This window comes from Loxodonta africana, chromosome 18, assembly GCF_030014295.1.
Source record: "Loxodonta africana isolate mLoxAfr1 chromosome 18, mLoxAfr1.hap2, whole genome shotgun sequence".
Classification (NCBI taxonomy): Eukaryota; Metazoa; Chordata; class Mammalia; order Proboscidea; family Elephantidae; genus Loxodonta; species Loxodonta africana.
The window spans coordinates 44,208,903-44,226,237 of NC_087359.1; the positions used below are offsets into that span (position 1 = coordinate 44,208,903).

The 17,335-nt window shown below is 38.6% G+C and overlaps 1 protein-coding gene across 7 annotated transcripts in view; it reads left to right on the top strand.

The window, feature by feature from the left end:
• The window catches only part of STXBP4 (syntaxin binding protein 4), a 200,433-nt gene that overhangs the window by 140,255 nt on the left and 42,843 nt on the right, over positions 1-17,335 (top strand). For all 7 annotated transcript variants that reach the window (XM_064271257.1, XM_023553563.2, XM_003414609.4 and 4 more), the window contains one exon: positions 11,232-11,289. In XM_064271257.1, coding sequence (XP_064127327.1) covers positions 11,232-11,289 — 58 coding nt within the window. The remainder of the gene's footprint in view (positions 1-11,231; positions 11,290-17,335) is intronic.

Consider the following 17,335-nt stretch of genomic DNA (forward strand, 5'->3'; position numbering starts at 1 on the left):
GTGACTTCCAACCAGAAATAACTCATGTCTAATTGTCTTAACATTTTAACTTTTGAATTTGAGGCACAGAAGATGTACAAAATCTTTCCACAGTATATATGCCATTTGCATTCGTTTGTTTGTTTGTTTGAACAATGCTGTATGTAACCAAGTGGAGAAAAAAATCAAGTCTCAGATCTAGAATAATGCTTGTTAATATGGTGTTTGTGTAAGTCTAATTAAAAAAAAAAAATTTAAGGAGTGTTTAAATCACAAGTCAGAAAATCTGTGTAGTTTTTTTAATAAATTATTTCCTTGGAAACTATTTTTTTATTTAAATTACAGCATTATTTGGTTGTTTATAGTTCACAAACATCACCCATATAACAGACTCAATTGGCACTGCAGTTCAGACCTACGAATTAACTTGTACAATCATAAATGTAGCATAAAATTTCTAAAATAGAAGACTGCTTTGTGTTTAAGCCTAAATATTATTTCAGTTCCTTTTAGAAAAAAATTATTCTCTGTAGTAATGCAGAAGCTGAGATGTTGGGAGCTTTGTTTTCTTCTTTGGTTCTTTAAAAAGTTAGGCAAAAGTATCATTTGATAATTTAAAAATATTGATTGTTCACATTTTAAACAGGAGTTGTGGAAATGGAAGCAGGTGTTTAAAAGCATAGGCCCTACAAGCAGATTGCTTGGCTTCAAATTGTGGTTGTACCATTCATTATCAGTGTGACCTTAGACAAGTTATTTAACCTCTTCATCCCTCAGTTTCTTTTTGAAAATTAGGTTAATAATAACACTTTTCTCGTATGGTTGTTATGAGAATACAATGTGTTAATATTTATAAAATACCTGGAATGTGAGGCATGTAGAAAACTCTGTATACATTTATAAATACGTAGTTTATTATTAGAGCGATGATTTTCTACGTCTTTAAAGGCTGATTTAGTTTTGTATCATCACCTATAGGACAAAACAATTTTCTGTTCTTTGTTTTTTGGAACTTCCTGTCTTTGAGGACCAGAGAGCTAAAAAATGGGTGTCCACAGTGGCATATTGGAGCCGGCTAGTACTGGTATGCAAGAATTTTGTGACCCAATTATTAAACACAGTGATTACTGAAAAGTAATGTTTAAACTTACAATTAAATAAATTATATTAGAAGCAAAGGTAATAAATACTCAAAACTCACCAGTTTCTAAATATTTTCCTAGATTTTATTGATATCTTTGTCTTGAAGTTATTTTCATCTATCTGTGTGGTGAAAATACATAAAATGGTATACCACCCCGCATCTCTTGCCAGTCCATGTTCAATGATGCCATGTTAGTAGCTTGAAATTGGTCATGGTTGGAATATTTACACTGTGGAAATTAGAAAATGCTCCTAATGAGGGCTTTGTTTAATTTTTTTTCCTTTCTTTTTCAAATTCCTGAGAGCCAGTTGCTAAACATCTACTCAGAACACCACTGGGTGAGGTCAGATTATCCTGCTAGTTTCTGTTATTCTTTTGCTGGATGTTATCATGGGTGAAACAAAGACTATATTGAGGAAAGAATTGAAGGAAAATATACCTCCAATGTAATGGAGAATTTCCCCTGTAGGTAATTTAAATGCTTTTCCTATATTAAAAAAAAAAAAAAAAATTTTTTTTTAATTACTAGAGCTGTAAATGGTGAGAGAGGACCTAATATTTTTATTTACTGTTAATAATAATAGTCTCCATTTGTATATCATTGTGCAGTTATATATTACTTCTTAAGAATCTTATAAGCTGGGCAGGACAGATACTACTATTATTATCATCATTACTGTATAGATGAGAAAGCTGAGACTCAGCAAGATTATTGCTTTCCCATGGTTATTCAACTTGTAATTGGGGAACTGTACATATAAATTCAAATTTTCTGCCTGCAAATCAAGTGAAAATTTCACTATGTGATGGATGTCATATTTTTTTTGACATATACTAAACTGCATATATTTAAAATGCACAATTTGAGGAGTTTTGACATATGAATATAGCTGTGAAACCATTGCCACAATTAAGTTAGAAACATATTCATCACCCCTAAAAGTTTCCTTATGCCCTTAGTTATCTTTCTCGCCCACTCCTCCCCCCCCCATACCCAAGCAACCACTGAGCTCCTTCCTGTCACTATAGATTCATTTGCATTTTCCAGAGTTTTATATAAATGGAATCATACAGCGTGTACTCTTTTTTTGGGTCCAGCTTCTTTACTCAGTATAATTATTTTGAGGTTCATTCACATTGTAGTGTGTATCAATATTCAGTCCTTTTCATTGCTGAGTAGTATTCCATTGTATGGATCTACCACCATTTGTTTATCACTTCAGCTGTTGGCGAACATTTGAGTTGTTTCCAATTACAAATAAAGTTGCTAAGAACATTTGTATACAAGTCTATGTATGGACATGTATTTCCTTTTCTCTGGAGTAAGTATCTAGAAGTGGAATGGCTGAATCCTATGGTAGATATACATTTAACTTTGAAAGAAGTTGCCAGCTGTTTTCCAAGATGGGTGTAGCGTTTTACATTTTCATCAGTAGTATGTGAAAGTTCTACTTCCTTCCCATCCTTGCCAACTTGGCATAGTCAGTCATTTTAATTTTAGTCATTCTAATAGGCGTCTGGTGGTAGCTCATCAGGGTTTTAATGTTCATTTTCCTGACTAATGATGTTAAACATTTTTTTTATGTGCTTATTCTCTCTATATATATCTATTTTGGTGAAGTGTCTATTCAAATTTTTGTCTATTTAAAAAAATTGGGTTGTTTTCTTATTGTTGAGTTTTTAGAGTTCGTTATATATTTTGGATCCTTTACTAGATACCTGCTTTGCAAGTCCACAGGTGGGTGGATTTCAGGGTTGATTGAATCAGGGTGTTTTGTGTGTGTGTGTGTGTGTGTGTGTGTGTGTGTGTGTGTGTGCTTTAAGTGAAAGTTTACAAATCAGGTGAGTCTCTCATACAAAACCTTGTATACACCTTGCTATATACTCCTTGTTGCTCTACCCCTAATGAGACAGCACATTCCTTCTCTCCACCCTGTGTTTCTGTGTCCATTCAGTCAGCTTCTGTCCCTCTTGGCCTTCACATATCCCCTCCAGACAGGAGCTGCACACATAGTCTCACATGTCTACTTGATCCAAGAAGCCCACTCCTCACCAGTTTCTTTTTCTGCCTTATAGTCCAGTCCAATCCCTGTCTGAAGAGTTGGCTTTGGGCGTGGTTCCTGTCTTGGGCTAACAGAAGGTCTGGGGACCGTGACCCTCTAGTCTCAGTCAGACCATTAAATCCGGTCTCTTTACTAGAATTTGGAGTCTGCCTCCCCTTGCTCTCCTGCTCCTTCAGGGATTCTCTGTTGTGCTCCCTGTCATGGCGGTCATCGGTTGTAGCCAGGCACCATCTAGTTCTTCTGGTCTCAGGTTGATGTAGTCTTTGATTTATGTGGCCCATTCTGACTCTTGGGCTCATACTTACCTTCTGTCTTTGGTGTTCTTCATTCTCATTTGCTCCATGTGGGTTGAGACAAATTGTTGCATCTTAGATGGCCGCTTGCTTGCATTTAAGACCCCAGACGCCACTCTCCACAATGGGACACAGAATGTTTTCTTAGTAGTTTTTATTATGCCAGTTGACCTAGATGCCCCCTGAAACCATGGTCCCCAAACCCGCACCCCTGCTACACTGGCATTTGAAGCATTCAGTTTATTCAGGAAACTTCTTTGCTTTTGGTATAGTCCAGTTGTACTGACCTCTCCTGTATTGTGTGTTGTCCTTCCCTTCACCTAAAGTACTTCTCGTCTACTATCTAATTAGTGAATCTCCCTCTCCTTCCCTCCCTCCCTCCCCCTTCTCGTAACCATCAAAGAATATTTTCTTCTCTGTTTAAACTATTTTTTGAGTTCTTATAATAGTGGTCTCATACAATATTTGTCCTTTTGCAACTGACTAATTTCACTCAGCATAATGCCTTCCAGATTCCTCCATGTTATGAAATGTTTCACAGATTCATCGTTGTTCTTTATCGATGTATAGTATCCCATTGTGTGAATATACCATAATTTGTTTATCCATTTATCCATTGGTGGGCACCTTATTGCCACCATCTTTTTGCTGTTGTAAACAGTGCTGCAGTGAACATGGGTGTGCATATATCTGTTCATGTAAAGGCTCTTACTTCTCTATGGTATTGTCCAAGGAGTGGGATTGCTGGATCGTACGGTAGTTCTATTTCTAGCTTTTTAAGGAAGCGCCAAATTGATTTCCAAAGTGGTTGTACCATTTTACATTCCCACCAGCAGTGTATAAGTGTTCCAGTCTCTCCACAGCCTCTCCAACATTTATTATTTTGTGTTTTTTGGATTAATGCCAGCCTTGTTGGAGTAAGATGAAATCTCATTGTATTTGATTTGCATTTCTCTAATGGCTAATGATTGTGAGCATTTCCTCATGTATCTGCTAGCTACCTGAATGTCTTCTTTAGTGAAGTGCCTGTTCATACCCTTTGCCCATTTTTTAATTGGGTTGTCTTTTTGTTGTTGAATTTTAACAGTAACATGTACATTTTAGAGATCAGCCGCTGATCAGAAGTGTCAGAGCTAAAAACTTTTCCCCAGTCTGTAGGTAACCTCCTTATTCTTTTGGTGAAGTCTTTGGATGAGCATAGGTGTTTGACTTTTAGGAGCTCCCAGTTACCTAGTTTCTCTTCTGCATTGTTAGTAATGTTCTGTATATTGTTTATGCCATGTATTAGGGCTCCTAGCATTGTCCCTATTTTTTCTTTCATGATATTTATCATTTTAGATTTTATATTTAGGTCTTTGATCCATTTTGAGTTAGTTTTTGTGCATGGTGTGAGGTATGGGTCTCGTTTCATATTTTTGCAGATGGATATCCAGTTATGCCAGCATCGTTTTGTTAAAGAGACAGTCTTTTCCCCATTTAACAGACTTTGGGCCTTTGTCAAATATCAGTCACTTATATGTGGATGGATTTATGTCTGGATTCTCAATTCCATTCCATTGGGCTATGTATCTGTTGTTGTACCAGTACCAGGAAGTTTTGACTACCGTGGCGGTATAATATGTTCTAAAATCAGGTAGTGTGGGGCCTCTCACTTTGTTCTTCCTTTTCAATAATGCTTTACTTATCCGAGGCCTCTTTCCCTTCCATATGAAGTTGGTGATTTGTTTCTCCATCTCATTAAAAAATGTTACTGGTATTTGGATTGGGATTGCATTCTACCTGTAGATCACTTTGGGCAGAGTAGACATTTTTACAATGTTGAGTCTTCCTATCCATGAACAAGGTATGTTTTCCCACTTATGTAGTTCTCTTTTGGTTTCTTGCAGTAGTGTCTTGTAGTTTTCTTTGTATAGGTCTTTTACATCTCTGGTTATTCCTAAGTACTTTGTCTTCTTATGAGCTATTGTAAATGGTATTGATTTGGTGATTTCCTCTTTGTCACTCTCTTTGTTGATGTAGAGGAATCTTATATATGTTTATCTTGTATCCTGAAACTCTCTGAACTCTTCTATTAGTTTCAGTAGTTTTCTTAAGGATTCTTTAGGTTTTTCTGTGTATAAGATCACATCATCTGCAAACAGAGATACTTTTACTTCTTCTTAGCCAATTTGGATGCCCTTTATTTTTTTATCTAGCCTTATAGCTCTGTCTAGGACGTCCAGCACAATGCTGAATAAGAGTGGTGATAAAGGGCATCCTTGTCTGGCTCCTGTTCTCAGTGGGAATGGTTTCAGTCTCTCTCCATTTAGAATGATGTTGACTGTTGGCTTTGTGTAAATGCCTTTTATAATGTTTAGGAATTTTCTTTTTATTCCTATTTTGGTGAGAGTTTTTAGCATAAATCGGTGTTGGACTTTGTCAAATGCCTTTTCTGAATCCACTGGTAAGATCATGTGGTTCTTGTCTTTTGTTTTATTTATGTGATGGATTACATTGACTGTTTTTCTAATGTTGAACCATCCATGCATACCTGGTATGAATCCCACTTGGTCGTGGTGAATTATTTTTTTGATATGTTGTTGAATTCTATTGGCTAGAATTTTGTTGAGGATTTTTGCGTCTAAGTTCATGAGGGATGTTGGTCTGTAATTTTCTTTTTTTGTGGAGTTTTTACATGGTTTTGGTGTTAGGGTTATGCTGGCTTCATAGAATGAGTTTCAAAGTAATCCATCCTTTTCTATGCTCAGAAATACCTTTAGTAGTAGTGGTGTTAACTCTTCTGTGAAAGTTGTGGTAGAATTTTCCAGTGAAGCCATCAGGGCCAGAGCTTTTCTTTGTTGGGAGTTTTTTGATTACTTTTCAAACTCTTCTTTTGTTATAGGTTTATTAAGTTGCTGGATATTATATTCTTTAGTAAAGCTTTATTAATTGTGAATTAGATCTCTGTTAAGCAGCCCCGATGGCACAGTGGTTAAGGCTCAGCTGCTAATCAAAACGTCAACAGTTTGAACCCACCAGTCACTCCATGGGAAAAAGGTGTGGCGGTCTGCTTCCATAAAGTTCACAGTCTTGGAAACCCTATGGGGTAGTTCTACGCTGTCCTATAGGGTTGCTATGAGTCGGAATCGACTCAACGCAATGTACTTGGTGGTTTTTGGTTTAGGTCTCTATTAGATCTCTCTCTCACTCTTTCTCTCTCTCAAGATGTTATTGAGTGCTGTCAGGTCAATTCCAACTCAGATACCAAAAAGTTTAAAGTATCCAGATGTTTGTAATACTTGCACTTGCAAGTGTTTTTTTGCTGTTTGTTTTGTTTTTTAAATTTTGCTCCGTTTGAGCCCTGTTTGAAGCAGATGGTATTGTCTTTCTCTATTTAATCCTCAGAACTCTCATTCTCCAGATTTCTCCCCACCCAAGCTCCTGCTATCCTTCATGTGAATCCACCACCTTCACCTTGCAGTTCTTTTTTTGCAAGTGCCCTTTTATTCTACTTTACTGTGATTCTGCATGCCCATCAAGAACCTTGGCATTAACAGAAACACCCTGCTCTCCCAATAGATTTTCTGTCTTTTTTTAAGTTACCCCATTATTCAGTTTACTGTTCCCAATAAGATCTCCTATTAGTCTACACCTCTGTTGTCTCTATCTTTCAGCCTCCACTGTTGGTTTTACTTCTGTTCTCATTCAGCTTAATCTGTGGCCCATTATTACAATCATTTTTACAAATTCCCTCAACTTACTTGGCATTTTCTTCTTCTGTCTCACCACTTAACAAAACTCCAAGCCTCAATAAACTGAATCGCCTACCTTGTGAATAATATACATAAGCAGATAAGCATTGCTATGCAGTTATACAACCATAATTCACTAGATTCCACTGCATCCTTTAAGGTATTAAGTTTGGTTATTTTATACTCTAACATCTCTGGATCTGGTTCTGTTGACAGTTTTATCTTTTAGCAATGGATCTTCCTCCCTTCTATGTGTCTCGTAATTTTTTATTGAATGCCAAACATTGAGATTGAAAAACTAAAGAGACTGAGATAAATAATACTTAAACCCAGAATTCGAAGGACTTGTTTTTTTTAGTCATGCCTTTAGTTGGGGTTTGAGTCCATCTTATTTGTAGTCGAACTGACTTTGCATTTGTTGCTTCTGTAGTTACCTTGAGTGAACCACAAACAAATTCCTCCAGTGGTGGTCTGCCACTCTCTTGTACTTACTGGGAGGTCTGGAATGCTGGAGAGTTTTTCTCATATTCCTGCTTTATCCTCAGCTGTCTGCAGGCTCTGCACTCCTGGTCATAGTGGATGTTTAATATCTACGCTCTTGTCCTCCCCCAGAAGTAGACTGTTGTTGCTTGTTATTCAGTGCAGGTCTCAAGGTGCCCACAAGGTGTAAGGGGTAATTGGTGTTCCTATTCCAGTCTCTGTTTTAGTCAAGTCCTGGAGTCACCATGAATCAGGATCAACTCGACAGCAACTAGTACTGGTGGACCTGAATTTCAGGGATGAGACTTTCTCAGCCTTCCTTTTCTGTCACCGACAAATAACCCTAAATTCTACTCAGTGTAACATCTAGAGCTGAAGTGTGTTTCCTGCCCCTCTCCCTATGGAAGCCAAACTCTGCTTTGTGTCAGTGCAAGAACCTGGATTTGAACAAGTTTCCTGTTACTCTTCTCCAGTGGCACCAAACAAAATGCTAGACACATAATAAATGTAGAATGAATAAAAGGACCAAATATGACCAAGAGAATCTTGGTACATGAGTAGAGTGAGGAATTGGAAGTAAACAATTTTGTATGGGAATATGATAGTTTAGTTTTAGAAGTGTTGAATTGTAGATGATATCCAGTATTCTGCATTGAATATGTACAAAGACTCTTACTCTGGCAAGACGCCCATACAGCTTTTAGACTCATCGCCATGAAATTGTTGATTGGAAACAGATGATCTCTGATGGAAAGAATGTTATATGAGGGTTCGTAGCAAACACTTCCAATCAGAAACAATTTCAGGTGGTTATAGTTGTCATAACAGTTTTAAGACAAATTTGAAAAGAAATGGAAAAATAGAATCATATATTTGCAAGTATAAAGATATGGGAAACGTAGATATGTTTTAATGCCTTAGAATCATAGTGATTATTAGAAAATATTTAGATAATATATCGTATTATAATTATGCCCAAATCGCTTACCGTGAAGAAATGAAAACCTTTACTAATAGAAAACTGAATCCATCATAATTATATAAGTTTGTGAAAATCAAAAGAAGCTAAGTGTTTCTTTTTGTATAAAGTAGGCTATTTGGTTTATTAATATATTGTGGTTTTCAGTTTATAATTGGACAGTAATTGTGTTTTTTCTATTACTGAACTATCATTGAGAGACTAATTACTGTCAGTTTAGTCTCAAAATCTGTTTTCTCACAGATTATATTAACTGAAAAATAAGAAACTTTAATTTCTTAGAAAGAAATGCTTATTTCAGAACAGAATTTATCATAAAGTAGGCTATGCATGTTATTTAATACAGAAGGATATTTTTATGGCTACAGTCATTGAATAACCATTCTGAATTAAGTATATATAAATTAGCACCTTTAATAAGTCTGTCATGAAGTTGTAGTCCTTGTTTCATAATTGTAAGAAAATATTCCAAGCAGAAATTCTGTTTTGACAACACAAGGGGATGTGGTATCCAGTTTTAATCTTGATTTTCAAATGATCCTGTGGATTAACAGATACTATCTTAAATTGTACATTTTTTTTCTCCTTTGCATTCAAAAAATCTGTGGTACAAGAAATTAGAAATATGGATATAATTGTGCTAGTCAGACAAATAAGCCATTCATCAGACAGAAACTTCAGTCACATTAAAATAGCTTCCTACTTAACTTTTAGCTGTCTTTGTCTTATTGATCAGAGCTCTTGGTATCGCTGAGCATTTTTGTCAAGAAAGCAAGCTTCTTATGTGCAGTCATCAGATTCTTCCCTGCAGGTGAGGGCTTGTGTGGTGATGAATGCAATGGTCTGTAACAAAGACATAGAAAGTCTGAAGGAAGAAAATAAATCTATTTGAACCTGTGCCACAGCAGCTATTTATCATGTCTTCTCTGGCTGAGCGTGAGCTGGCTACAGACACCAGAGGAAATGTCTATATAGTGTCGTTTCAGGGGCTTTCAAGAAACCAGTCATTTGCTTATGCCGAGTTCACAGAAGTGCTTATATTATACTTAGAATAGGGATATTTATTCACTATGAGAGAAAAGAAACTCTTAGGCAGCCAGTGTTAATATAGGAAGGAAATAGTTATGGACTTTTTGCCCTGGGTATTGTTTTATGCAACTTGTGTTAAAAGACTAGAAATAAATATAAAATAAAATTTCCCCTCCCACCCTTAATTAAGAAAACAGCATCCCTAGAGCTGCTTCTCGAAGAATAGTCTCTAGGAAGGAAATGGTGAGAATAAGGTTTTATTTCATTTGAACAGTTACTGTTACTGCACTTTTGCCATGCCTCTTGCTGAGATTTGGGGGAATGGAAGTCTATGGTTTGTTTTTATAGCTCAGTTATTTCTAAAGAGTAGACTACCTGCTTCAAGGAGTTTTTCTTTAGTGTGTTAATGTATCTTCCACCATGAAAGGGGCCATGATAAGCCAGTAATAAAGACCTGATCCAAAAGGTCAATTAAGATCCTTAGCAGTACTCAGGGATGGAGTACCAACCAAAACCAAACTCATTGCCTGTCAGGTCAAATTCCAACTCACAGCAACCCTATAGGACAGAGTAGAACTGCCCCATAGTGTTTCCCAGGCTGTAATCTTTGCAGAAACAAGCTACCATATCTTTCTCCCACATAGCAGCTGGTGGGTTCAAACTGCTGACCTTTCCGTTAACAACTGAGTATGCCACCAGGGCTCCTAGGGATGGTGTAAAGGAGTAGAAACTATTGTGTTCTAAAGGGGTATCACCCAGTATTGGAATTTAAGGGAATGTGGCTGCCTCAACATGAGGCTATTCTCTTGGTATGATGAGAACAAAAAGGTTCTCATTTACAGAAACATGGCCAAATAATTGCTTGCTAACTTCATTCTGCATCTCTTTATAGTTAACTGACTATACTCACTCCTATTATAGAAATGGAAGCTAAGCTTAGCAAATCGTTCGGTTGTTTGTGTTTAGTGCAAAAAATTCTTAATTAACAAAGTAAAATACCACCATCCATTGTAAATCATTTTGCTAAACTTTCAAACTCATAAGGAATTTTGTGTTGTCCAAAAGCTACTTTCAAACGCCTGCTGATCTAGCACTCATGCATCAATTCCCTGTGGAGCTGAGTGAAGTAATGTAAAGGGAGCCAATTAAGGAAACTTTGAGCCAGAATAGACAAGCAGAGGCCATCTTGTCCATCCTTCTGCCTCCAGGCGAAAACCATCCACTTGTACCAAAAATTTTTGCTTGAATTCTGCTGACAAAAATGCTCACCACATGTAAATGACAAGTCATAATCCAGTTATTGCAACTAAAGCAGATTGTTAACTGTTCAAGACTTATTTATTGTGTTCTGAAGATGCTGAGTATGAAAGCTTCTCCTGAATTGTCTTAATTCCCCTTTCTAGAAAACCATTTTCTACAAGAAATATACTAAAATAATTATGAAGATATAGAAGGTTTGTGTCCAGGAGTTAAAGTTATTAGTTTTTTTTTCATCATCTTATTAAGTGTATTTTCGTTTCCCTTTCACTCTAGGTCTACCTTACGGGTGGGAGGAAGCTTACACAGCAGATGGAATCAAGTACTTCATCAAGTAAGTACAAGCATCTCAACCATGTAAGCAATTTTCTTCACGTCTGGAGAGAACCTGGAAATTGCAGAATAATCAGCAAAACCAAGAAACCCTCATAGAGGTTACAAAAATTAGTAACAAAAAATGAAGGCTCACCATTTTCATTTTGTGTGATTTACATGCTAATATCAGAAATTGTTTGGAGAAAAAAATCTAGTAATAATTTCCAGGGAAACATCTAAAAAGGGAACAGGATTATGATTTAAACTTAAACATTGACTGCCCTGAAGACACAATGATGAAATATACAGGCTAGTTCCCTGATGTCATGAAATTTATATTACAGTGAGGAAAGATAGGCAGTAAATAACTAAAGAGATAAATGGGACAGTATATGAACAAACCTTAATTCAGTGACTTCTCAGAACAACCCTTCAAGGTATGTGTACCTTATCGTTTTCCCCATTTCATAAATGAAGAAAATAAGAGCCTTGAATGCTTGCCAAAAAGTTAACAACCATTAAATTACCAAGATAGAACTAGAACCCAAGTCTTCTGACTCCAAGATCCTTTCTGCTGGTCTAGACTGTCACTAATAGATACCTTTCTTTGAGAACCTCAACAAGAATACGTTTTCTAGTTGTTGGACTGGTTAGTTTTATCCTGGACAAAGCAATCTGATATACTTCCACTGTGTTCTGTATATTAATCTTTTGTATTCTGCCTCTGGTAATTCCAGGAATGCACTTCCATCTAGAAGATCCCTGGATTCTTTGTTTTGAGAGCTTGTTGAGGTGATCATGGTCTGTTTCTTTATGTGACTTGATATTGACTGTTGTCTCTGAGCCATCTATAAGTTATTGTATTAGTTTATTTGATGTTTGCTTACGGTGTCATAGCTTCTTGCTTCATTGTGTTTTGATATGCCCAAAGGGGTTGCTTGAGTGAGTTACTTGATTATTTTCGCCTTTGGAGCCCTGACGTCCTGTCCCCAGATGTCTAGAGCTGTTATCAGGTATATCAGTCTAGGAGTCCATTCACTTTTCTTGTATGAATTCAGCTCAGGTGTCCAGGGAGCTGATCATCAAGTGTGTGGTACAGGCTCTGTCCTACAGTCTTAGAGGGGCAGAGGTGATTGGTGTAGATACCAGTATCTGGCTGCAGCAGAGGGTCACACTCTGAAGAAGGCAGGGGGCTGAGAATCATCCTCCACATGTCTCTGAGGAAAGCGTGTCCCTGTTGCCTAGAGCATACAGGTGGATGGGTTCTGCAGACAGACCATAGGCATCCAGTGTTTTTGGTTGTAAGGACTGGGAGGTACCAGTTATCCTTGGATCCCTGTCACGGGTGGCTGGGTGACCTGAGTGGAGCTACCAGTTCTTAGGCCCCTGATGGGGGTAGGTGAGGACCTTGTTTAATAGGTAAAGAAATGTCAAACATCAAACACCCACCTCTCCGCAGCACAGCTGAAACGGTTGGAGTCTGCCAACAAGGGCCCATTCTCCTGAAATAGGCCCACACAGGTCCATGCAGAGGGGAAAAGTACTCAAAGTCCACAGACCGTTTATGCCTGGACAGGAGTCACTTCTTTCCTGAGCTCCCCAGTTAGTGGAGCTCGCAAATTATCTTTTCCCCCAACTGCAGATTTATTCCTTCTCCAAGGCCAGGAGGATGCCTTTAGGTGCTCAACAGGGCCTATTGCAGGCCCAGGGAAGTCAGCCGCTGAAGCCAGCTTGGGAGCAGGGGCGAGGGGGGCGTGGTAAAATATACGCAAGTACTTAGCTTTTGCCAAGAGCACCGTTCTCCTCTGGTTCCAGAGGAGTGAGTAGGCTGTGTGGCTGGCTACAGCCAAACGCTAGTACCAGCCCCCCATTACTGCTCCCAGGAATGGTGCCTGAAGGCTCCCTGTGATTCATTCAGGTCCAGTAACTCCTATCCGCTTCTGAACTGTCTCTTCCTACCCCTGCCCCTCAGTTCATATTCTAAGCTTGCCTTTGATGCTCAGGGCTCCTAGCTTGTCATAAATATACTCATTTCACTTGCTTTTTTGGGTCTTTGTTGTAAAGCAGGCTCATGGGAAGCATCTGTCTATTCAAACATCTTGGCTCCGCCGCCTTCCACTATGTCCTGGACAACTTCTTTCATGTCAGAGAGCACAAAGGGGAATCCCAACAGACTCCTAAGAACCTAAGAGGCTCCCTTATATCCTTTTAGCAAATTTTACTTGGTATGCATTTTAGGAGGAAAAGGTAACATGTGCTTGCTGTTCTTTCAAATGTGCCAGTATTTTCCTAAGCAGTATTCAGATTTTGTGTTCTCAAGCTCTGTGACTTTACACAGGTTCCTACATCTCTCTTAACCTTAGTTTTCTCATCATACAATAAGGGCTTTATTAACTACCTTACAGAGTTGTTACATGTTAAGCATCTAGCACAAACTTTGAACACAGTAGATGCCCAATAAATAGTCATTAATTTACCATATGGAGAAACCATCATGGTACAAACAGCATGACAAATAATAAGACTATTGAAAAGACTGAGAATTCACAAGCTTCATATTCGAAAAGATTTAAGGGAAAACCTTTTGAAGGGCATTCATGGTGTATTTTTTTTTTTTTTTGAGGTTTCTAGCAGAAAGTGACTAATAAAGAGAAGATATAGTTTGTGATATGTGAAGGAGGAAGAAGTTTTTGAGCAGAGGCTCCAGGAATGCCGTGCACAAATTAATTTAACACCATGCTATTTTATTCACTTCCAGAGTCATACCTCTTCTGGAAGGAAAGTTGCATTCTAATATGCTTTATTAGCTGTGTATAATTCCTGGAATATTTGAATCACTCTTCTGTAGGGATGGCAGGAAAATCAAGAATCGTGTTCAAATTTGCATTAGGTTTCTTTCTTTCTCTCGTTTTCACACTAACTTTGCAGTTAAGGGAAAAGACGTGGGAGAAGGGAAATGAGCATTTATTCAGCACCAGCTATATCTGCTAGCTGTATTTTCCTATGCTTTGTATCATTTAATCTTCTCAACAATGTAGAAAGTAGATGTTGCTAGTCATGTGTGCTGGGCTCTTACTAGTATGGTGTCATGATAGTGGTGAGCTACATCCTGCTCTCAGTCATGCTTATTTTCTAAAAAGTTCTCCAAAGAAATGTATGATCAAAAGAAGACAAACTAGCATTCATTATTAACAGGGGTTCTAAGTTCAAAGGTCTTTGGAAAATGTCAATAAATGAATCTGGACCCTGTGGGGAACTCCTTTCCCTAAGCTTAGCCACCTGTCAGTGTATCCTAACCCACAGCCAAATGTCAGAACCTAAGTAATGCAGTGTAAAAGAAAGATACTCAGGGGTACTCTCACTTGCAACAAAGAAAAAGGAAGGAGCAAGACATGGCCAACCAGAGACTGATTTTGTCCCACTGCTGGCTTAAGCCACCATACCAGGCAGATGCGGACAATAGTGTCAGGCTGTTACTACAAGGGAGAAAGAGCATCCAAGGAGAAGTGGGAAAAAAGGCAGCCCTGGGCCTGCCCTGAAATCTAGCTTACAATCCCTATGGAAGGAATAGAAAGAGATGCTACACTCTGCTCCGCTCCTAGAGCATATACCCCATGCGATGTGTTTTAGAAGCCTATCAGTTCTTTTCCTTGACTTTAATACTGACTGAGCTTTCATAAGGAAAGCAGAAAAAGAGATAAAATAAACCTCTTCTCCCAAAATGCAATGATGGGTATCATTGTCCCACCCTTATAGTTGGAGAAACAATAGTAAAATTGAGGGACCAGGATCTATACCAGGATTGTCTGACTCCAAAGTCCCACACGTAACCACAGCCATGCTCCATCACCTCCACCCCTTTATTGTAATGTGGTTTGTCAAGAAAGACATTTTAAACAGATCTTGATTTAGGTAGCGATCTTTACATTATAAGAGCCTTGGTGGCGCAGTGATTAAGTGCTTGGCTGCTAACTGAAAGGTTCGAACCCAGCACCCACTCTGCAGAGAAAGAGTGGCAGTCTGCTTCCTTAAAGATTAAAAAACCCTTTGCCAAAGAGTCGATTCCACCTCAGAGCAATGAGTCTATAAAGGTTAAACCCTATGGAGCAATTCTACTCTGTCCTAGAGGGTCGCTGTGAGTCAAAATCAACTCAGTGGCAACATATTTGGGTTTTCTAAACATTATCCATTTTTAAATAGCAGCATAGAAACTTGGCTCTAGGGATAAGTACATATCTCCTGGAGATTAGAAAGGTCAAATAACAATGGTAAGAAAATCTAACAATATGCCAGTGCTTCATTTACCCAACATCATGGAGGAATGGGGTACTATACAAGTAAACTTTTTTATTAGAATTTAAGCCCATTCAAGCACCAGGTTAATTATTCTTGATGGAGGAGCCCAGGTGGTGTAGTGGTTAAGATCTCAGCTGCTAACCAAGAGGTAAGCAGTTCAAATCCACCAGCTGCTCCTTGGAAACTCTATGGGACAGTTCTACTCTATCCTGTAGGGTTGCTATGTGTTGGAATCAACTCAATGGCACCTAACAACAACATTCTTGATAGAAGTCATACTTGATAAGTGTTACATACTTCCCTGCCTTCTTATACTGAGGCTGCTAAACAAAACCATGAATATCAGTCATGCTGTGTATATAATACAATGAGTTCTGCTGAAGGATATTAAGCTGTATAGGTGAGAGTAGAGACACAGCTGTCATTTCTTAGTGCTCTCAGCATGCCTGTCCATCCCCTCATCCCCATTCTCCCTTCCTCACTCTCTTCCCCTGGAGTTTCTTGTTCGAAGAAGACAGAGCGCAAGATCATCAGCCTAATTTGAATTGCGTGTAAATAGTCTCTGAGTGTGCGTCTCTGAGGTTTCTTCTGCGTGTCAAATACATAAATTCTGGTGCAAGTAGATTTGGTTACACAGGAAGACAGTTCCGGTGTAGGCAAAAGAACATGGGCCTAAGATGCATCAATTGGTGTCAACCCACCTGGATCAAAGGAGAATGAAGAACACCAAGGTCACGCGATAACTATGAGGCTGAGAGAGAAAGGGCCACATGAACCAAAGACTTACATCATCTTGAGACCAGAAGAACTAGATGGTGCCCGGCCAGAACCAATGACTGCCCTGACAGGGAGCACAGCAGAGAACTCCTGAGGGAGCAGGAGAACAGTGGGATGCAGACCCCAAATTCTCATAAAAAGACCAGACTTAATGGTCTGACTGAGACTAGAAGAATCCCAGCGGTCATGATCCCCAAACCTTCTGTTGGCCCAGGACAGGAACCATTCCCGAAGACAACTCATCAGACATGGAAGGGACTGGACAATGGGTTGGAGAGAGATGTTGATGAAGAGTGAGCTACTTGTATCAGGTGGACACTTGAGACTGTATTGGCAGCTCCTGTCTGGAGGGGAGATGGGAGGGTAGACAGGGTTGGAAACTGGCAAAACGGTCACGAAAGGAGAGACTGGAAGAAGGGAGCGGGCTGACTCATTAGGGGGAGAGTAAGTGGGAGTATGTAGTAAAGTGTATATAAGCTTATATGTGAGAGACTGACTTGATTTGTGAACTTTCACTTAAAGCACAATAAAAATTATTTTTAAAAAAATAGTGCAGTAAAAAAAAAAAAAGAACATGGGCTGTGGACACAGAAACTTAGGTTCAAATGCTGATGCCTCCACAGCATGATTGAATGACCTTGTGCACATTTGCGTAACCTCTCTAGACTTTGATTTCCTCATTTATGTATAAATTCGAAAGAATATTGACACTTCATAGGGCTCCTGTCCGGAATGAATGAGCTTATGCATATAAAGAGCCTAGCTCAGCGCCCAGCCCAAAGTAGGCACTCTTAACAAAGGTTAGCTCGCTTCGCTCCCTCCCCTTCTCTGATGTTGTCATAAGGGTTATAGGGTCGCTATGAGTCAGAATCGACTCAATGGCAATAGGTTTTTTTGCTTTTTCTTCAAGGTACTTAGCTGTGGTAGGTGATATTGCCAAATAAGTAACACCTGCATAAGCAAGCTTCTTAGAACTGTTTAGTTGTTTTGTT